Source organism: Solanum tuberosum, unplaced genomic scaffold (genome assembly GCF_000226075.1).
Source record: "Solanum tuberosum cultivar DM 1-3 516 R44 unplaced genomic scaffold, SolTub_3.0 scf00108, whole genome shotgun sequence".
In the NCBI taxonomy this organism is placed as follows: Eukaryota; Viridiplantae; Streptophyta; class Magnoliopsida; order Solanales; family Solanaceae; genus Solanum; species Solanum tuberosum.
The window spans coordinates 1,352,060-1,375,501 of NW_006239033.1; the positions used below are offsets into that span (position 1 = coordinate 1,352,060).

Below are 23,442 nucleotides of genomic sequence, written 5' to 3' on the forward strand. Positions count from 1 at the left end.
CTAATTTTATCTCACTCATGCATGATTTTTGCATGTGTGTATATGAACAACACACAAATTATTATTCATTATTAATTGATGTTTACATCGAATTATAATAATTTATTATAATTGGTATAAATATTGAATATGAATTATTATTTTTGTTGGATAACCACAATAATCATGGTATCCAAGTCATTGTATTTGGAATATATATCCAAATCTAGTTTGGAAAATGAGATTCTTAAAAGTCACTGACATTCTTTCTTCAATTTAAGTTACACTAGGTAGTTAATTATTGTGATTTTTTAGTATTTTTTACTTAATTTTTAAATAATGTTATTCTTCTAGTCTCAATTTATGTGGCACTAATAAAATTTTGCGAATCTAACTTAATTTTCTATTTGTCTTTTATTTTATTTTAATTATTGTGATATATATTACTTTTACTTAATTTTTAAATAATATATATTACTTATATATCCCTATTTATTCGGCACAGATTCGAGGATCAAATCGGATTTCTATGTCTTTTAAATTTTTTAAGTTTTTTATTATTGTGATTTATAGTATTTTTTTACGTAATTTTCAAATAATATATATGATTTCATTTGTTTTAATTTATGTAGCATCGATAGAATTTCATGAGCAATTTTTTATAATGATTTTAAAAAATTCAAGTTCTTAATTATTGAGATTTATAATACTTTTTACGTAATTTCTAAATAATACGATTTATTTTATTTTTTACACAATTTTTAAATATATAAAAGACTAAAAAATAAGACATACAAATTAAAACGGAAAAATTATCAAAAATTACAAAAGTACCCTTAAAATGAAATACCCTTAAAATGCCAACGGAAAAACTATAAAAAATAAATAAAAATATACCCTTAAAATGCCATTTTTCTTTTCTTGATATGCTGCCAGGCAGGCATGTTGACCATGACCTTCCTGGTTATTCTCCCTTAGGGGATTACTAGACACAAGCACCCGTGCTAGTACGGGCCCAATGTCTGTTATTTTTTGTCTCACTGTATGTGACACAGAAAAAATTTAGAGAGTTAATTAAATTTTAATATGATTTTTAAATATTTTAAGTTGTTAATTGTTGTAATTTATAGTACTTTTACGTAAATTTTAAATAATATATGTTACTTTCCTTGTCCCAATATATGTAGCACAAATAGAATTTCAAGAGTCAATATGTTATTAACTATTGAGATTTACAATATTTTTTACGTAGTTTTCAAATTAAATAATACATGTAACTTCTTTTATTCCATTTTATGTGACAAATAAATTAATTGTATGAGTCAATTGAATTTTTATATATGTTTTGTTAAAAAAAATATTTTAAAATATTAATTATCATGATTTATAATATTTTTTAAGTAATTTTTAAATATATAAAAAAATTAAAAAATAAAACAAATAAATTAAAACAGAGGAAAAAAATAGACAAAAGTAATAGAAGTGTGGAACCACACAGGTGAAGCAGACATGTTAACTGCCTCATGTGTGGTTATCCACACTTATAAATAAGTAGTAGATAAAGATGGAATAACTAAAATATGAATAAGAAATATATTTACATAATACGAAATGTCAAAAGCCTCAAATCAATAAATAAGCTGAAATTAAAACAGAAATAAATCAATAAATAAGCTGAAATTAAAACAGAAATAAAAAAACTGAAGTTGGCAAGGTTTGAACCCCAGACCTTGCACTTGCAATGTCAAGCCTAAACCACCAAGTCAAACAACTAAATATGAAAATAAGCACACAGCTGAAGCAGACATGTTGACCCTCAGCTGTGTGCTTATTGACACTTATATATTAGTAGTGGATACTAGATATAAGTGCCCGTGCTAGCATGGGCCCAATATGTTATTTTTTTGTCTCACTTTATGTGACGGATAAAATTTAAAGAGTCAATTAAATTTTGATATGATTTTTAAATATTTTAAGTTGTTAATTATTGTAATTTTTACGTAATTTTAAAATAATATATATTACTTTCCTTGTCTCAATATATGTAGCACAAATAGAATTTCAAGAGTTAATATGTAGTTAATTATTGAGATTTATAATATTTTTTACGTAGTTTTCAAATTAAATAATACATGCTACTTCTCTTGTCCCATTTTGTGTGACACGAATATATTAATTTTAGTTGTCAATTATCATGATTTATATATATTTTTATGCAATTTTTAAATATATAAAAAATTAAAAAAATAAGACAAACAATTTAAAACGGAGAAAAAAATAGGCAAATATATATGTAACTATGGAACCACACAGGTGAAGCAGGCAGACCGTCACATGTGTGGTTATCGACACTTATATATAAGCAGTAGATTTTTTTGTCTCACTTTATGTGACATAAATAAAATTTAGAGAGTCAATTAAATTTTGATATGATTTATAAAATTTTTAAGTTGTTAATTATTGTAATTTTTACGTAATCTTTAAATAATATATGTTACTTTCCTTGTCCCAATATATGTAGCACAAATATAATTTCAATATGTCGTTAATTATTGAGATTTACAATTTTTTTTACGAATTAAATAATTCTTGTTACTTCTTTTGTCCCATTTTATGTGACACAGATATATTAATTTTAGTTGTCAATTATCATAATTTATAGTATTTTTTATGCGATTTTTAAATAATATTAAAAATTAAAAAAATAAGACAAACAAATTAAAACGAAAAAAAAAAAAGGCAAATATATATGTAAGTGTGGAACCACACAGGTTGAAGCAGGCATATTGACCTCCACCTGTGTGGTTATCCACACTTATATATAAGTAATAGTAGATATATAGTAGGGGACTAGACAATGGAGCCCGTGCCAGCACGGGTCCAATATATATTGACTCTCTAAATTAATTTAAGTTATTAATTATTGTGATTTATAATATATTTTTTTGTAATATTTTGACACAAAATATATATTATTTATTTTATCCTAATTTATGTGACACCGATAAAATTTCGAGAGCCAATCGAATTTTTTATGTCTTACACATATTTTTAGTTGATAATTATTGTGATTTATAAAAATTTTACATCATTTTCCAATAATATATGTTACTCACTCTATCTTAATTTATGTGACATAGATATAATTTTGAGAGTCAATCGAATTTTTTATATATTATAAATATTTTAAGTTGTTAATTATTGTGATTTATAAAACTTTTAGAAAACTTTAACATTATTTTTAAATAATATATGTTACTCAATTTGTCTCAATTTATGTGATAAAATAGAATTTTAAGAGTCAATCGAATTTTTATATATCTTTTCAATTTTTAGATTGAAAAGAGTACCTTTATCCCCCCCCCCCCTTTCGAAAAAGTCTAGATATACCCTCCATTTAAAGTTTGGCTCACTCATGCCCTCGCCGTCCAACTTTTCGTCTAAATATGCCCTTATGGGAGTTAGTTGGTCTGCTGGACATATCTAGCTCATTTTCCATTTCTTTAAATGTCATTTGGAATTGCCATGTCATTTTGACTTTACCACATGACTTTTATATGAAAATGGGAAAGGATCAATTATGCCCCTAAAAAATTTAAACTCATAAACACCTGATCCGACCCATAAATCAACCCCCCTTTTAAATAAAATGCCCAACCCGTTTTCAACAATTTTGTTTAAATTTTTATTTTTTCGGTAAATCCCAAAAATTAGTAATTGATTAATAAAAAATAGGAAAAATATGAAAAAAATATAAAATTAACGCCAAAAATTCACAAATAAATATTTTAACCTTAAATTCATCAATTTCAACAATTTTTTAAAATTTTTATTTTTTTCGGTAAATCCCAAAAAATGAGTAATTGATTAATAAAAAAATATGGAAAAAATATAAAATTAACGCCAAAAAAATCACAAATAAATATAGTAACCTTAAATTCAAAAAAATTTTCAAACAATTTTTTTTAAATTTTTATTTTTTTTCGGCAAATCCCGAAAATGAGTAATTGATTAATAAAAAAATATGAAAAATATGAAAAAAATATAAAATTAATCACAAATAAATATAGTAACCTTAAATTCAAAAAATTCAACAATTTTTTTTAATTTTTATTTTTTTTAATAAATTACTCATTTTCAACAAATAAAATGTTAATACTTATTTTAGACATAATAAACTAAACTAAAGTTTAGTGTTAAAGGTTTGGGTGATAAAGATCTTGTGCATTATTAGTACATATCATTATAATGATTTAAATGTCATTTTAACACTTCCATTATTTCTTATATTTTATAAATTATTTAATAAAAGATAATTAATGATTTAATATAAATTTATTTCATTACTTTTGAAGATATGGATAATTCTCCAAGCAAATTATCAAATTATAAAGATATTTGCTTGATTGATTCTGGTACAACACACATGATATTAAAAAATGAGAAATATTTTTCTCATTTAAATATGGGCAATATGAATGTTACTACGATATCTGGTAGTGCTAATTTGATCAAGGACTCCGGAAGAGCCATTATAATTTTGCCCAAGGGAACCAAACTCATAATAAATAATGCCATGTTTTCTCCTTAGTCTCGGAGAAACTTATTGAGTTTCAAAGATATTCGTGAAAATGGTTATCATATCAAGACAATTGATGAAATGAATCTTGAATATCTTGGTATACCAAAAATGTCTCCGGGCAGACATATGTTGTAGAAAAATTCACAGCTTTATCTTCTGGATTGTATTGAACAAAAATTAGTGCAATTGAGGCACATTATATAGTAAACTGGGGATTTACTAATTCCAATACCTTTGTACTTTGGCATGATCGTCTACGACATCTATAATGATGAGACGAATTATAGAAAATTCAAATGGGCATCCATTAAAGAATTTGAAAATTCTTTTAAATGGTGAATTTTCTTGTAATGCATGTTATCAAGGCAAGTTAATTGTGAGACCATCACCAACAAAGGTCAAAATTGAGTCCCTGCATTCTTGGAACGTATACATGGGGACATTTGTGGACCTATTCACCCACCAAGTGGGCCATTTAGATATTTTATGGTTCTGATAGAAGCTTCTTCTAAATGGTCTCATGTGTGCCTATTGTCATCTCACAATTTGGCATTTACAAAATTGTTGGCACAAATAATACGATTATAGGCACAATTTCCTGACAATCAGATTAAGTCTATTCGCCTTGATAACGCTGCAGAGTTTTCATCCCAGACATTTAATGATTATTGTCTATCTATTGGGATAAGAGATGAACATCCTGTAGCTCATGTTCACACTCAAAATGGTCTGGCTGAGTCATTAATTAAACGATAGTAGTTGATAGCAAGACCATTACTTATGAAAACTAAGTTTCCCACTTCTGTGTGGGGTCATGCAATTTTACATGCTGTAACACTTATTCGTCTCTGACCGACACATTATCATAAGTTCTTCCTATTGCAATTGGTTTTGGGTCAACAACCAAACATATCTCATCTAAGAATTTTTGGATGCGCTGTATATGTGCCGGTAGCACCACCACATCACACTAAGATGGCCCCCAAAGAAGGTTAGAAATATATATTGGGTTTGAATCACCCTCTATTATTCGCTACCTTGAACCACTAACAAGAGATATGTTCACATCCCGATTCGCGAATTGTCGATTTAATGAGACATTTTCCCCAAAATTTGGGGGAGAAAATAGTGAAATTAAAGGAGAAATTTTGTGGAAAAATCCATCATTGTCTCATCTTGATCCCCGTACTTCCATTTGTGAGCAAGAAGTACAAAAGATCATTCATTTGCAGAAAATTACAAATCAAATGCCAGACGCATTTACAGATTTGAAAAGGATTACTAAATCACATATTCCTGCAAAGAATGTCCCAATTCGAATTGATGTCCCTGTAGAACCATCTACTAGTGTCATAGCTAGTGAGTCAAAAGCACGCCTGAAGTGTGGTAGACCATTAGGTTCAAAGGATCAAAATCCTAGAAAAAGAAAATTAAAAGATTAAAATGACACTATGAAAAAACCTCACATAGAAAGTCAAGATGTGAATAATTCTGGTATCCTTGAAGGGATCAATGAGCTTGAGACTCAAGAAAATAATGAACTATCCATAACATCAAGTGATGATGAAACAAATCTGAATCGATCAGAAATAGCGGTGGATTATGTTTTTGCATACAATGTTGCATAAAAAATTATGCAAAATAGTGAGGATTTTGAACCTCAATTTGTTGTAGAATGTCGACAAAGAAATGATTGGCCAAAATGGCAAGAGCAATTCAATCAGAATTGAATTCACTTGTCAAACACGAAGTTTTTGTGCCTATAGTACAAACACCTAATGGTATTAAACCTGTTGGCTATAAATGGATTTTTATGCGGAAAAGGAATGAGAAAAATGAAATACAAAGGTACAAAGCACGTCTTGTTGCATAAGGATTTTCTCAAAGGCCTGGCGTCGATTATGAAGAGACATACTCACCTGTTATGGATGCAATAACATTGCGTTATCTCATTAATTTCATGATCCATGAGAGGCTTGAAATGCATTTGATGGATGTGGTTACAACCTATCTTTATGGATCACTCGATAATGATATCTACATGAAAATTCCTGAAGGATTCAAAATGCCCAAAGCATACAATTCAAAGTCTCGGAAAATGTACTCAGTTAGATTGCAAAGATCATTGTATAGTTTGAAGCAATCTGGATGTATGTGGTATAACTGTCTTAGTGAGTATTTATCTAAGGAAGGTTATATAAATGATGCGATTTGTCCCTGTGTGTTTATAAAGAAGGCAATGTCAGAGTTTGTTGTACTTGTTGTTTATGTTGATGGCATAAACCTTATTGGAACTCCAATGGAACTTCATAGGGTAATCGAATATTTGAAGAACGATTTTGAGATGAAAGATCTCGGAAAGACAAAATTATGTCTTGGTTTGCAAATAGAGCATTTGATAAACGGTATCTTTGTTCATCAATCTGCATACACAGAAAAAGTGTTGAAAAGATTTTATATGGATGCAACACATCCATTAAGTACTCCAATGATTGTTCGATCACTTGATGTGAATAAAGATCCATTTCGACCTTAAGAAAAGAATGAGGAAATTCTTAGTCCTGAAGTACCATATCTCAGTGCAATTGGTGCATTAATGTATCTTGCTAACACTACAAGGCCTGATATAACCTTTTCGGTTAATTTGTTAGCAAGATATAGTTCTGCTCCTATTAGGAGACATTGGAATGGGATCAAACACATATTGCGGTATCTAAAAGGGACTATCGATATGGGCTTATTCTATTCTAACGATTGCAGTCCAAACCTTGTTGGTTATGTTGATGCAGGATATCTATCTTACCCACATAAAGCCCGATCTCAAACAAATTACGTATTCATATGTGGGGGTACTGCCATATCTTCGAGATTTACGAAGCAATCTATTGTGGCCACTTCATCAAATCATGCTGAGATAATAGCTATTCATGAAGCAAATCGAGAATGTGTGTGGTTAAGGTCCATAATACACCTTATTCGAGAAAAATGTGGTTTGAAATGCGACAAAGTACCCACAATTTTATATGAGGATAATGCAGCATGCATAACACAACTCAGGGGAGAATTCATAAAAAGGAGATAGAACGAAACACATTTCACCGAAGTTCTTCTATACACACATGAGCTCCAGAAGAATGGTGATATCAACGTACATCAGATTCGTTCGAGTGATAATGTGGCTGGTTTATTCACTAAGTCTTTGCCAATCGCAACTTTCGAGAAGATGGTATACAAGATTGGAATGAGAAAACTTGGATAACTAAATCGTGATTTTCATCAGGGGAGTAAAATACGCGCTGTACTCTTTTTTCCTTAATCAAGGTTTTATCCCACTAGGTTTTCCTGATAAGGTTTTTAATGAGGCAGCAAGTAATGCGTATTAGTAACAACTATTTATACTTGTTACTTTACTAAGAATTTTATTTTACATGGACATCCAAGGGGGAGTGTTGTAAATGGATTAATGAATGTCCATTATACCCTTCTTATGCCTATATAAAAGACATTGTAACTTGTATGGAAAAACACACAAAAATTTCCTATTTTATCTCTCTACTACATTCTTCTCTTCTTGGTTGTTATTAGTTTAATTTTATTACTTAGTCTTTATTTTATAACAAGTACAATTATTAACCGAATTTTGCTTAAGATACTCAAAGCTTTTAATTTCTGATATTTCGAGAGTGCCCCTTGGTCGGCAAGCAAGCATGACGACCTTGCTTGAGTTAGTCTCTTATACTAGATCAGTGCAGCCCGTGCTATGCACGGGCCCAACAAATTATTTGTATTACAAAATTATAAGGAATGCAAATTTATATTTACAAATATACTACAAAATTGCCTCTTAGGTATGGAGGAAGGCCAATAGCCCTTTGTTGTTTGTATGAAAGTTTAAGTAAAATAAGAAACTAAAAGTTCTTACAACATTTGATAAGAAAAAGTAAACAAACAATGTAGATTCAAACTGCACAACATGAATAAATGTATTAATGATCTCCTAATTAAGTTACCAAAATTGTTGATAAACAGATCAACACACAATCTCTAGAAAATAATTAATCAAATAATATGCTCAAAAATACATTTCAATCTAAATATATTAAAATTTGTCAACCGATAAAATAAAACAGGGATAAAGACAACACTGTTAATTCAGTACCTAGCCACTTGAAACTTTATTTCACATCATCAATAAATAATATCACCAAAAAAGATTTATATATATATTTATCTATAAAAAATTGATAGGTTTGAAACGTTCAGCATTTTTTAAGCAACCATCATACAACATGAAGCTACTTGTTCACAAAATTTCAGTACCATGACAATTTGCAGCTTTTTCTGTACTCTTCATGAGTTAATCTAAGATTACGTGTATTTTGCACTTCCAATTTGATTCAGTATTGTCCCTAAAATTAAAAAGGATCTTAGTACTTGCTCCTTAGGTTCATTAGATCAATAATAGTGACAACATCCAAGTATATTAATCTAATGCAAGGTGTCATACACTAAAAAAAGAAAAAGAAAAGGAATAAAAAACTCAGATACACATCTAAGATCTGAGCTTCTAATGTATAAACATTATAACAAAAAGAATTGAATTGAAGAGCATATGAAGGTTCAGATAGCGAAAAGACAATCATAATCACGGTAGAAAATATAATGTGAATAGATTATTACTGTTAAAGAAGTAAAGAAAAGAATAGTCGTTAGGGTCCGCATTAAATATAACTACAATAGAAACATTTGTTCCTACAACTAATTTTGTCAAGGTATCCATAGCAAAATCATGAAAGCATGCAAGATTATTGATTAAAACTATACATGTTGCCTCAAAAAAGTAATAAAAGAACTATACAAATATCTAATATTGAAAAATCTACACAAAGTTCATCAAAAAACTTGAATAACTAAGGGTCAGAAGAATTTTCAAATTTAATGTGGTGCTAATAAGAGGAAGAGGTTCCAAATGATGCAGAGATAAAATGTTTCAAGGAATAAATAAATAAAAACCTAAAAGATAAATTTGGAAATACAATAAGCATCAAACTTAAGTCGAAAAGAAAAGATTTCCCATCAAATCCAATCACAAAGAATGTACCACACTTACATGTAGTAGTGTAACATATAGCAAGACTGGTGGATCAATTAAAGTGAAGACTCTAGATTAATCAAGTCCTAAATGAGGTACATTCAATTGGGTTAAAGATTATGCAGCTGCCTTATGCGGCTAATCCATTAGGAAATGTTGATACTTTAGGCAACTTTTTAAATAATTTTTCATTGATAAATTCCCTTCCTGATTTTTGTAATATCAATATCAAAATACATTATACGTATTTCAGTAAGTTTAGCTATAATAGAAGAAATGAAGATGAATAATCATAAAATTCATTCAATAGAGATAAACCTGCTCCAAGTTACCATTGATCTCTATTGTACAACCTTAAATTCATGAAAATACCCTTAAAGAAACAAACACAACTGTAAAATCTAATTAAAAGAACAAAATATAAAAAAGTTGAAATGAAAAAAGTGATGATATAAGTATAAATGTTAATCTTATTCTTTGTTAACATTGTTCAGTCGATTCTTAGAACCATCAGACATGATTTTTTCTCCTGCACATATACAAATTATCATTTGACATATAAAAAGTGCTAAGCTAAGTTTGCGACTATCTGATGGCCCAATATTTTATATTGAGAATAGCTTGTCAAATGACTAACAATATATATTAACCATCTTATCCATCCTAAAATACATTTGTCGACATCTAATATATTAATCTCATCAAAGTCGCTCTCTTACATTTAAAACTTTGAATGTTAAATATATATGTACCTTTTGATGTTTGAACTCAACACCTTCCACCAACTCCAAAAGGTGAAAGGAGGTGGAATAATTAGTGATTCTCTTAGTATACACATTCACGACACAATGAAGTGTTAGAACTTGTACCATGACATAGCCAAAGTAGAAAATATCTTGCATGTATAAAGAAAAAAAAATTGAAATATAAGATGCAGCATACTTGATTTAGGCATCTGGAGTATTCAGTAGTAGTAAATTCATTCAGTAACAACTTTCAAGCAACAATCTTCTCCATTTACCATTTTAATTATAGAAATCAGGCCCATAGAGTTAAGGGTTAAAAAAATTTTAAAAAAAGAAGTAGTTCAGCAACATTAACTCTTTTAGTTTCTACCACTACCTGCCTGTACATGACATATATAGGCTTAGCTTTTAGTTTTTTTTGGATTCGTGGTGGTTCAGAAAAGAGTAGGAATGCTATCAGTTACTTGTTTAACTTTTAAAAAAAAATTGTTCAACTAAACTCATAGAGAGTTGCGGAAAGGATGAGAAGAATTTCTTACCGAGTTACTTTGAAATGCATCGTCGAACGGGTTCTACCAACTGCATTTGCAGTATGGCTGACCGCAGTTCTTCGAAAGATGCTCAACTGAATATTTTGTGGGAGAAACATTTAAAAAATTGGTATGCATCTATAGATATTGCTGCTCATAGATAATGGCATTACCATATTGCCTTGAGAAATGGTGCTTTCATAACATTTATTCAAGAAAGCGACTGCCTTTGCTGTGATGCTCTCTAGCAGGAGCCCAACCACTTAAAGTTTGATAGATATCCAATAGAAAACATGAAGAACGTAATAGACAACGGAGTAAGCGAAAGCATATAAAATCACATGCTATTATTTTATAAGCTTGCTAAATTAGGTAAAAGTAAGTATCAGACAAAGATCTCCACCAAAAAAGAACCCAAAAAATGCCAAAAACTACATAAAGGAATTTCCACTATAACAAGCAACCAAAAACACATAAAAGTCCATAGCAGACTAAGGTCAGAGCATATTACCTTGATATCACTTCCACAAAAAAGTATGTATTCATAAATCTTGTATGCTGATAAACAGACAACACTACAAATACTGATGAGAGAGTAAGCTCATGTCCTATTCCATCCCATTTAACCTGTACAACACAAAAACAAAATGCATCAATGACCACCTATTTAAGCTACTACAATGTTAATAAGATTAAATGCATCAAGACACAATTCCATGAAGCACATCTAGACCTATCAGCCACTCATACCTCCAAGGAAATAATCAATAACAAGCTAAAAATATATTGTGGATTAAATTGATCACATGTGTCAAGTGAACAATAAGAAGAGATAGAATTTTTTTTTCTATATATCTGATTCAACTTAGTTAGTTACATTAATCTAAGTTGCTTGGCAATGGAAAGGAAGCATTGACAACTTATCATGAGAGCTTGAAGAATGTTTAGAACGAAAATCACAACACAGAAGGGGCAATCAAAAGGATTTCATGTAGGGAAGGATGACCATGAGAAGAAACAATGTAATAAAAAGGAAGTCGTAAATTTAAGGTCTCTACTAATGAATTGTGCACAGGTTATTGTTACCGATGATTAGCACACAAAAGAACACTCCATTCTATATAATTAAAACTCAATTCAGATTTTCTCTAATGCAATCCAACATCATATAATATTGCTATATTTTAGCACTGACGAATGTCTGTAGGGCATACCTATATAACAGAAAAAACAAAATGTACATAGGTCATACTAATATATTTACTTGTATAATTTGATCAGTATAATAGAGTGAAGAGAAATGACTTAACTAAGAATCAAGCTGATAATGCCATGAAACAATATATCATAATGTAAAGACCAAATAAGCAACAAAATTGATTACTCAATTTTATTAGAAGCATCCATGAGGTTCCAAATATTAGTTGCATAATTATGAATGCATATATTTGTAGCATAGCATGACAACAGAGAAGAATACATGTATAATAGAGTGAAGAGAAATGACTTAACTGAGAATCAAGCTGATAATGCCATGAAACAATATATCATAATGTAAAGACCAAATAAGCAACAAAATTGATTACTCAATTTTATTAGAAGCATCCATGAGGTTCCAAATATTAGTTGCATAATTATGAATGCATATATTTGTAGCATAGCATGACAACAGAGAAGAATACATATAAATGTTGGACAAGAATTTCTTACCAAAGTAATACTGGCACCAGCCCACTGTATCCAAGAATTGTTTGGAAAGCTGAAGAAATCATTATAGCTCCCTGCAACTCCTTTATGATTTGTTTGAAATTCTACAAGTAGGAGAATCTGATTCATAAATGGTTGAAGTAGTAATACGATAAAACAAATTGAACAGAGAGAAAATTAAGCCACATTATTCTTACCTACCTTTGTGATATGTCAATATTAATCTCAACGTTGCCTCAATAATATGAATCATAAAAAGCTATTAGCACTCTCTTTATGAGTCATTTCGATAAATTTATATGATATATTAAATAGCATTTTTCATTACTATGTAATGAGTGAAAAAAGTTCATAATATTTTCATCACTGAACAAACCACATCACAATATATGATCATTCGAACTTCTTTACTCTCCGCAAATCATAACAAATTAAATGAGCATCAGCTGATGTATTAGAAAAGAAAAAGATAACTACATATACCAATTAAGAAGCCTGCCATATTTTTCTTGTTTAACTTTTTTTAAGAAAAAAATTATAATCTAGAGTTGTCTAAGTCTTTGATCAGAACTATTCAATCCAATCGTAACCTATTTTCATATGTGGTTGAAAAATCTTCGTTTAGTTTCATTATGCAATATAAAAGTTAAGAACTAAAAAAATAAACATCCAATGTAATGGTATGTTCTGCCCTTAAGCAAATACTCTTCTACTTAGTAGTTAGTACTTACTTTAAATTTTTCTTTCATTAATCAAGATAGACACTTTGTAACTTATTTTATCGCTAAATTTATGGAAATGTAAATCCAAAGTTCCAACTTCCACACTAACCTCTTCTACCGCATGCTTAACACTATCTAATTACAAAAATCAATTTAGATAAGATAATAAATCCCTCATACAGATTAACAGAAAAAATAAAATAAAAGTTGGACAAATATTGAATGAGGAGTAGAACTGAAACAATCAACACCCAACGAAGAAGTTTTTTATTTTTTGTAGATCACCCAACTAAGAAGTTGAATGAACTGAAAAAGTATTATCTAAAATATAAGAAAATTAAAAAAAAGAAAAAAAAAGAAAGGGGTAAATCAATCGTCTCTCTGCAAACATGAAAAAAGTTGAAAGAAAAAATACATGAAAATGTACCATTCAACTGCGGAGATGAAGAGAATTGAAAGAGTATCTTGAAATCTGAAGAGATTATAATAACTTAGGAAGAAATCCTTGTTTGTCTGCTAGCAAAACAACATCAATAACAACTGAGAAAATAGCAAGGAAAATCCTACTTCTCCTCAACCCAAAATTTCAGTTTCAGGTTTTCTCAACCCAAAATTCCAATCTACAGCATCAACTAAGAAATTTCGAGAAGAAGATTTGAGCGGAGATTGAGAAGAAGCCATACCTTAAATTGCAAGAAATTCTTTAAATTTATTTAAGGAGAATTGGCATAGTACTCCTCTCTTCTCTTGGAAAATGAAACGAACGTTTATAGAGTATGTGTGTCCTCCAATGGAAGAACTCTGGAAGCTCCCAGAATGAAAGAGACAGTTTCAGACTTTCAGTCTCCAACTTGAAAATATCATGGAGTGAAATTATTATTATTTTTTTAAAAAAATAATTGAAAATTGAAAGATGCTTCTAGGCTTATAGCCAGGCATTTACTATTTTGCCCTTCAATTATATCAAATTTTCGAAATTGCCCTTGGTCGGCTGGTCGTCTTCACCTTTCTATATAATAGAAATATAGTAGTAAAAAGTAATATGCACAATTGTTATAGTTATTTATACTTTATTTTCTTATTAAAAGTTCTACACGTGCACATAAGTTAAACATTCCTTTACTTACCGACTAATTTAATCTGTCACATCACTCACAACATATAATTGGTTTTATTTTTTATTGAAAAATTGCCAATAGATCACTAAGGAAGGAACATTTCAGTCATCGTTTGCTTATTTTTAAGTAGAATAAAATAAAGAATACCTTCTAAGCGGTCCGTATATAATTGTCCTCGTTTTCATTCTTTATTATTTGCAAATCGCAATTATCATTTAGATCATTTGAACTCTGACAAAATTAAACTCAGAATAATTAAAGTCTATGTTACTTAGAATTTGTTTGAATTAATTTTTGATTTATAATTTATAGGTCAAAATTTCTAAATTTGAAATTCTAACTTATGATTCTTTAGTTTATTTTCGCTATTTTGGCTTCAAACAAGTGTTAAAAACATTTTTAATTTACTCAAATATTTCAAAACTGCTTAATCACCACAATTACAAATTATTTTTGATAACTTCCCATCATAATCTAATTTAAGTATCTAACTTTGTATTGTAGTTTTTAAAAAAACAAAGAAAAAACTCTTTTTGGACTCGTCCCCCTCTGGTGGAGTTGGAAAGAAAGACCACAATTAGGGGTGTTAAAAATGAACTCAAATATAAGTAACCCGTCCAACCCGATCAAAATTTTAAGGGTTGGATTCAAGATGAATTAGGTTCAATCTCAACCCATTAAAGCCTGACCCATTTTAAGAGAATCCTCAATTGAGCAAAATTCAATATCCAATTTCAACCCATTTTAAAACTATTTACTAAGATATGTTCCTATATTAAAGGTATGAATTATTATCTATTTAATATCTTTAGGATTTATCTATCCATTGTTACTTTTTTTTTAAAAAATCTTGAGTGGAAATTCGAATTGTGATTATAAAAGTTAAATATCACTATGTTAAAATTATTGAAATTAATCGGGTCAAATTGGACGGGTCAAAAACCCAACCCATTTTTTAGCCCATTTGAACCCAACCCATTTGAGCCCAAAGTAAACTTGGGCGGGTCAAGACCTAACCCGATTTTTATCTCAACCCATTTTAATATCTCCAATTTCAACCCAATCCGTCCATTTGACACTCGTAACCACAATCATTAAGCTCTGCCCAACACAAAATAATGAGGAATCTTAAAGTTTATATGTACTACTAACTAATTGAAAGTTAAACAACCCTCACATCATTAATTTATACTCTGCATTTTAATTTATTTATCCTATATTTTTTTAATTTATATTAAATAAATATCCCATTTTTGACAATTTTTTAATTTCTAATTTTAAACATAGAAAGTTTAAAACCACATAATTTAAAATTATTTTAATATATTGTATATATATCATTAATTTACATTTTAAAATTTTGTTAAATATACTCTCAATTTTAAATCAATTTTTTTTTCTTAAACAGTCAAATTAACTAATATAAAACGAAACGAAGCGAACAATCAATCAATCAATCAAATTGGAAGTGAGAGAGTATAATTGAAATCCAACTTTTAAGTCTCTGTTGTGTGCAGAAACTAGATATTTCTCTATCCATCTCTCTCTGACTTAGCTTGTAATGGCAAATCAAAATGTTTCAGAATTGAAAAGCCCAAAAAGAAACAAATATGCATTAGCTTGCTCTCTTTTAGCTTCCATGACATCCATCTTATTAGGATATGGTAAGATTATGTACTATAATATTCAATTTCATTTGTAAAAAATCTAGAGTCAAAATGAGTAAGTACGTACATATACTATAATTAAATGTGTTAGTGGTTGGTTGATGTAGATACAGGAGTAATGAGCGGAGCAGTGATTTACATAAAAGAAGATCTGAAAATATCTGATGTTCAGATTGAAATACTTGTGGGAACAATCAACATATACTCTCTTGTGGGTGCTGCAATTGCTGGTCGAACTTCAGATTGGATAGGTCGTCGATACACTATTATTTTGGCATCTCTAATATTTTTTGTAGGAGCAATATTGATGGGATTTGCCCCAAACTATTGGTTCCTCATGTTTGGTAGATTTGTTGCTGGTATTGGAGTTGGATATGCTCTTATGATAGCTCCAGTTTACACTGCTGAAGTTGCTCCGGCCTCTTGCCGTGGATTTTTCACTTCTTTTCCTGAAGTTTTCATCAATGGAGGTACTTTTTTTTTTTTAATCTTTTGTGGTCATAATTCAATTATTTAACTTTTGTCTTATTCTCTACACTAAAGTTTCGATAAGTTGCTCACTTTTCAACCATGACAACCTCTACTTTTTCCTTGTGTTACAGTCATCCATATTATTCTCTTCTTTCATGTCATTTTATTTTGGGCTAATCCATCGGTGGCTTCCTAAACTTGGCACCAACTTTCACTTAGGCATCTCAAGTGAGCGATATTCATTTTAGACACCTTATGTAGGGTCTCGCTGTATCATTTTGACACTTTTTATATTTTCAAAACCACATTTTAAGTGCGTACATCCAGACACCTCTTATGTGGAAAAATAAATGAATTGGTATGTGACACGTGAAAATTTTATTTTCTTTTTTTCTTTCTTCCAGATTCCAAACCCCATGCCCCCACCTCTTTTCTTCTTCTTCTTGCGCCTCCTTCCCCTTCATCTGTTCTTCTCCATAATAAAGGCAAGAACATAGGTTAGTTTACAAAGTAAAATACGTTTTGGAGAATAAGGAAAATCATACCAAATCGAAAAGTTTTTATATGACATTTAAAAGAAGATGATTTCTTGTGCTACTACGATTGGGATTTACAATGAAGAATATGTAAAATAAATTTCTTTTTTTCATTGGAGGTTGTTTTTATTTCTTTTTATTCCTTGAAATCAATTTAATTTTCAATGGAGAAGGTAAGAATGTAAATCAGTTTTTCCATTTGAAAGAAGTTGATTTCTTTTTTTTGTTCCCTTGAAATCGATTTTGTTTTTGAATATGAATCAAGATGCAAATTCGATTTTCAAAGAAAATGGAAGTATCAAAGAGTTTAAAAAAGTTGTGTGGTGATGGAGGATGGTAGAAGGTGGGGAAGATGGAAGGGAGAAAGCAAGGAAGAAGAAGGAGAAGAAAATATTTACAAAAAAGTCAGAATATTTACAAAAAAAGTCTACTGACGCGCTCAAAATTCGTGTAGCACACGTACTGTGCTTAGTCAGCAAAAAGTGTCAAAATGACACAGCGAGACCCTACATGAGATGTCTAAAATGAACATCGCCCACTTGAGGTGCCTAAGTGAAAGTTGGTGCCAAGTTTAGGGGGCCACCGATGGGTTAACCCTTTTATTTTTATTTGAATTGTATACAATGATAGAGTTGAAAACATATTTTCATTCAAAAATATAGTCAGTTAGGGTGTGTTTGGTAAGCCATCTCCTAATTATAATTGGTGTAATTATTAGAGTAGTAATTACATAACTTAGTAATTACGATGACCTGTTGGTTTATCGCAATATAATATATAAGTGTACTGTTTGGTTACACAAGTGCAATCATAAGGTTATATGAAATTTTAAAAATAAAAGTTAATTGTCAAAAATTTAAAAATTATATTAGACAAATAAGGGTATTTATAAATGATATTAAATTAAATATTTAAGTAATATATTGTATTTTGTAAATATATTATTTAATAAACATATATCATTAACTAATGTTATAAAAGATTGATTTATATTTTTCAAATTAATATATTTTAATCAAATTAATCAAGAAAGTGCACGTTTGATAAAAAAAAAGTTAATATTATAAATATAATGTCATAAAATTATTAAGATATTTGACAAAAAGATTATATATCAAGTCTAACTTAAAAAAAAATGGCTTGTAATGTGAAATAACAAGTCAATACTATACCAAAACACATGAAAACTAAAAGTATAACATATAAGTTCTAAGTTCAAAACAAAAAATTTAGCATAATACTTTTATGTCAAATTTCAACATAACGTACATAAATATAATTTAAAAAAGAAAATCGTAAGTTTATAACCTTATTCAACAATGTGTTCTCCTTTGATTTAAAAATAGAATACTAACAAAATTATGCTGATGAAAAAAGTAAATAATAGAATCTCATGAAGTAAAGATTGAGAATGAGAAAGAAATGAAATAATTAAAAAAAAAACAATATTTTTAGTAAGTATTAGAATAAAATTTTTTATAAGAAGTGGTGGTTAGACCTGCTATGTTGTATGAGAAAGCGTATTTAGTGGCCAAGAAAACTTGCATATTGAGAAGATGATAGTTGCATAAATGAGGATGATGTAATGGATGTGTAGACATACTAGGAGAGTAGAGTTAGAAACAATGTTATTCTAGATGATGTAGGAGTGACCCCTTTTGTGGATAAGATGAAGAAGGTGAGATCGAGATAGTTCATACATGTGAAAAGAATATGCTTAGATTCCTCAGTAAGGAGGTGTGAGAGGTTGGATATGAAGGGGCTGAAGAGAGGTAAAGGTAGGTCAAAGAAGTAATGGGGGATAGGTGATTTGACAGGACATGAAACAAGTGTAGCTTTTCGAGGATATGACCCTAAATAGGTAAATATGGAAATCGATGATTATAATAGAAGACTAGTAGGTAGTTAAGCGTTGCCTAGTATTTTCTATCAGTATTACTATTATTACTCTCATACTAGCTTATTCTTTGAATTTTTATGGACTTTTACTTAAGTTATCGTATTATTTGTTATTGCTACTGTTCTTTTCTCCATTATTTTCAACATGATTTCTTCACTACTCATTTCCTTTTCATATCATTTTTATAAGTGTTTCTTGGGTCAAGAGTCCTTTAAAACTAATTTCTTTATCTTCACAAAGTAGGAGTTAGATTACGTACATCTACTTCCCCATACTCTACTTGTGAGACTATACTAGGTATATTGATTCTTATAATAAAAATAATGCTTGGTGTTAAGATCTTGATTTTATTCTATTTTCCAAAGTTTCTTTCTTGTTGGTAAATATGACAATGTTTTCATATTTTTCTTGCTCCTTGGTTCATTGGACCTTTTTGCAATCGTATGGATCTTCTTCGTGCTTGGAATCTGTCTTGGCTCTCGATCAACAGTCTTGTCTAGTTTACGATGAAGGACCTGATATCTTCATTGTTGCTTTACTGCTTCTGATGCACTTTTGATAGCAGCTCTTTATTGTAAACTTGAAAAGGAACAGATGCCTTATAGTATGTTGTTATGAACATTACCCATCCTTTTTTGAGACATGTGAAGGACATATATGGTTCTTGCATATATTTGTTGTGTTTTACCACTCACTTGTTAATCATTAGAATTTCATATTCTTAGTCCTAACACATGACTCTCTTAGCTCATATTGCTCTCTTTTAAGTCATTGCTCTTAGCTCAACAAATCCAGTGGACCAACTTGTGATGTTGTTTGATTTAGGATTAAAGAGGATAAAATGTTACTGATGGTATCAAAACTCCACTTCATGTGCAGCCTTGCTTGATGTTAGAGCAAATTTCAGCATTCAATTAAGTTTAGGTGAATCTTTGAGATAATGGGTGCACAAAAATTAGCGTAGCAACGACACATCATTTTAACACATATACTTCTTGGTGACTGTCAACCCAATTTACTCACTCAATAGGAGAACCAACAACACATATAAAACCATTTTAAAGGAATACAATAACCATAACAAGACCCGCGATTGTCTTGAATACAAAAGATTTTTAAAACAAATCAAACAAGAAATTAAATATGACATAAGCAAAACTAATTGATTGATGTTGGCTCACATAAAATAGTCAAGTTAAAATTTATTGATGACAAAAAACTACTGTATTTATAATGACAGTAGTGTATATACTATACATAACTTCAATACCAATTCAAAGGGTAATGTTTTTTTCTTGGTGTTGCAGGTGTGTTACTTGGTTACATATCAAACTATGCATTTTCCAAACTCCCAACGAAATTGGGATGGCGATTCATGCTTGGAATTGGAGTTATCCCGTCAGTGTTGTTAGGCATTGGTGTCCTTGCCATGCCTGAGTCACCACGTTGGCTAGTCATGCAAGGCCGTCTTGGAGATGCCAAGAAGGTTTTGGACAGAACTTCAGACACTTTAGAAGAATCAAAGACGAGATTAGCTGACATTAAAGAAGCTGCTGGCATACCACAAGATTGCCAAGATGACATAGTTTCTGTCACGCGAGAAAGCTCCCATGGTTCAGGTGTATGGCGAGAGTTGTTCCTCCATCCTACCCCCACTGTTCTTCATATTCTAATTGCAGCCATTGGTATTCATTTTTTCCAACAAGCCAGTGGCATAGATGCTGTTGTGCTCTACAGCCCCAGGATATACGAGAAAGCAGGTATACATTCATTCACTAATTGTGTTTAAACTGTTAAGACAACGACTGACTGACACATTTTTATTTACATAAAATAAAGGGATTACTAAACCAAGCTATAGGCTACTTGCCACTATAGCTGTGGGATGTATGAAGACATTCTTTACTTTAGTTGCGACATTTTTGGTGGACAAGATTGGAAGAAGAATATTACTTCTATCAAGTTGTGGTGGTATGATTCTGTCTTTATTAGCCCTAGCTACAGGATTAACTATAATTGATCACTCAGATCATACGCTAAAATGGGCGATAGTGGTGTGTGTATGTGCAACATATTCAACAGTTGCATTCTTCTCAATTGGGATGGGTCCTTTAGCATGGGTATACAGTTCAGAAATCTTTCCATTGAGATTAAGAGCTCAAGGTTGTAGTATAGGTGTAGCAGTGAATAGAGCAGTGAGTGGAGGAATTTTGATGACATTTATATCTTTGTATAAGGCTATTAGTATTGGAGGGGCTTTTTTCTTGTATGCTGGAGTTGCAAGTGTGGCTTGGATTTTCTTCTACACATTGTTACCAGAAACAAAAGGCAGAACACTAGAGGAGATGGAACCATTGTTTGGTACTTTCTTTAAGTGGAGATCAACCATGAAAGAGTTGAAGAAAAACAGAGTGGAAGGTGATGATATGCTCTCCTCTCATAATTTCAAACTAGTAAGTAGTAACCATGTGAACCCATAACATATACATTTGGATTTTACTTTTTGTTTCATGCATTATTATTGATAATAACCAAAGTTGTCATGATCAGTATTTAATTCAAGCAACTCACCCTTAAATCTCAAAAGTTGGCTACTAAGCCAGTTAGCCAACTCTCTAGCTTCACTGGTACACAGATCAGAAAAAATAATAAATGAAACATACATTAAGTTGGGCCAGGACTTCAGATGCAAGGCACCATAACTACAGATCAAACAACTCGAACAATCAGAATATGTCATGACCTAAATCGTTGTGAGAAACACCCACACTAAACCTCCGATGGAAGAACCAATCGCCAACCCAATACGACATCAACTAAGCCATTAAGGTAACAGTCTCATTAGTTAAAGCGAATATTCATAATAGTTAACAAAAAACATGCGGAAACAATCCCCCTAGAATCTGAAAGTCGTGCACCAAAACATTCAACATAGTCTAGAATACGGAAATGCAACCTGAGTTTGCGTCTGGTCTTTAAATAAATGACCATCGGCACAATATCACTAGTCGTAATCATTTTCCATCGGCTTTATATCAAGTCACTATCCAAAATCATGTTCCAGTGGCTTTATATCAAATCAATAGCCGAAACCATTTCCCATCGACTTTATATCATTAGCCAGAACTATTTTCCATTGACTTTATATCACTCGCCAGCAATGACCTCGACATCATAAACACTTGCATAAATGATCCCAGCATCAAACTATCACATGTCTCAGCACAATGTTTAATAATCAATGCACAGAAACAATATCACACCACACGGAAAAGACAACAATTCATGCAATTCAAGTCCACATTCATGCTATCAAGCACTTCATCAATCAATCAATAAGGGTCACAACAAAGCAATTCACATCATCATGTTTATCACGACTTTTTCATTTCAAACCCTTTTTGTTCATTTAGGTTTATCAAGTGGACAATTTACCCTTCACCTCATCCCCATTACTCCCAACACACAATTAACAAAGGGAATACATGAATTCTACTAGAATACAACTAGAATACAAGGTTTAGGATATCACTTGCCTTAAATCAATTAATAATAACTCAAAGAGTTGAGTCTTCCCCTTCCGAATCACTTCCAAAGCCAAACAATCTATATCAACCAAGTATATCCGAAAACAATAATATCCACATCAATTCTCCTGAAATATGAGTCAATCAACACAAAACTCAATTCCAAAAATAAGGTTTGGATCCAAACCTTAATACTTGAAACTCAAGGCTTTAAGAACTCATTGGAAAAAATCATTCCGAAAAAGGACTGAAAAATAGTTCACAATCTCCATTTTAATTAAGAACTTGAGTTCTTGAAAAGACCTTACCATTGATAAATCAAAATCTCATATTTTGCTGTTAGAATTCATAAATAATCAAAGGGAAGTGAAGTTTGAGAGTTAAGAATCGCTACCCAACTGATTTGGCACAAGAAATCCTTTTAAAATCGCCACAAAGGGTTCGCCAAGCTAAAAAAGAAAAAAGAAAATAGGGCTTAAATCCCAAAATTTGCAGGTCAAAACCCCTCTCAAATGTCGCAAAAAGCGGTCAAGCGTTTGTAAAAGTGAAGTGAACCCTGCTAAAAACTCGGCTCTTGCAAAAGCGAAGCCGCCTTCACTTAAGCGACAAACCCTTCGCTTAAGCAGAGGGCGCTTAAGCGACATGACCTTCACAAAAGCCAGGCATGCAGCACCAGAAAACATAGTCAAGTCTCAAAGCATCGAAACGATCCTTAGATTCATTCAGAACCCCGTACACACAAACCACATATGAATATCAATTATACTCGACATTCCGTACTCAATGGAATCATCATAATACGAATACGAGCTTCAGTTGAGTTATTTTAGTAGTACAAAATAAAGATAAATAATTTTGCTAGATA

At 30.7% G+C, this 23,442-nt stretch overlaps 1 protein-coding gene and 1 long non-coding RNA gene across 9 annotated transcripts; one reads left to right on the top strand and one right to left on the bottom strand.

Annotated features, from left to right (window-relative positions):
* Window positions 1-359: 359 nt before the first annotated feature.
* LOC102594452 (uncharacterized) lies at window positions 360-14,205 on the bottom strand. 8 transcript variants are annotated; one of them, XR_001473680.1, is made up of 6 exons: window positions 13,786-14,035; window positions 12,640-12,740; window positions 11,441-11,556; window positions 10,939-11,191; window positions 8,121-8,123; window positions 360-373 (listed from the first exon to the last, which is right to left on the bottom strand). It is a non-coding gene; the product is annotated as an uncharacterized lncRNA (long non-coding RNA). The 8 variants fall into 8 exon arrangements; XR_001473681.1 differs by lacking the exons at window positions 360-373; window positions 8,121-8,123 and adding an exon at window positions 9,937-10,182; XR_001473679.1 differs by lacking the exons at window positions 360-373; window positions 8,121-8,123 and adding an exon at window positions 14,042-14,205 and having other exon boundaries at window positions 10,938-11,191; window positions 13,786-13,830.
* A 1,719-nt stretch (window positions 14,206-15,924) lies between these two features.
* On the top strand, window positions 15,925-21,599 carry LOC102594668 (polyol transporter 5-like). Its single transcript, XM_006349495.2, has 4 exons — window positions 15,925-16,140; window positions 16,251-16,613; window positions 20,358-20,810; window positions 20,890-21,599. The coding sequence occupies exons 1-4, from the start codon at window positions 16,038-16,040 to the stop codon at window positions 21,528-21,530; spliced, it is 1,560 nt and encodes a 519-aa protein (XP_006349557.1). The 5' UTR covers window positions 15,925-16,037; the 3' UTR covers window positions 21,531-21,599.
* Window positions 21,600-23,442: the final 1,843 nt, after the last annotated feature.

Bases quoted from the DNA above. Each gene is read 5' to 3' on its own strand.
- LOC102594668 (XM_006349495.2), top strand. From the start codon at position 16,038: ATGGCAAATCAAAATGTTTCAGAATTGAAAAGCCCAAAAAGAAACAAA. The intron at 16,141-16,250 runs GTAAGATTATGT...TGGTTGATGTAG, and splicing joins ATCCATCTTATTAGGATATG to ATACAGGAGTAATGAGCGGA. The intron at 16,614-20,357 runs GTACTTTTTTTT...TTGGTGTTGCAG, and splicing joins TGAAGTTTTCATCAATGGAG to GTGTGTTACTTGGTTACATA.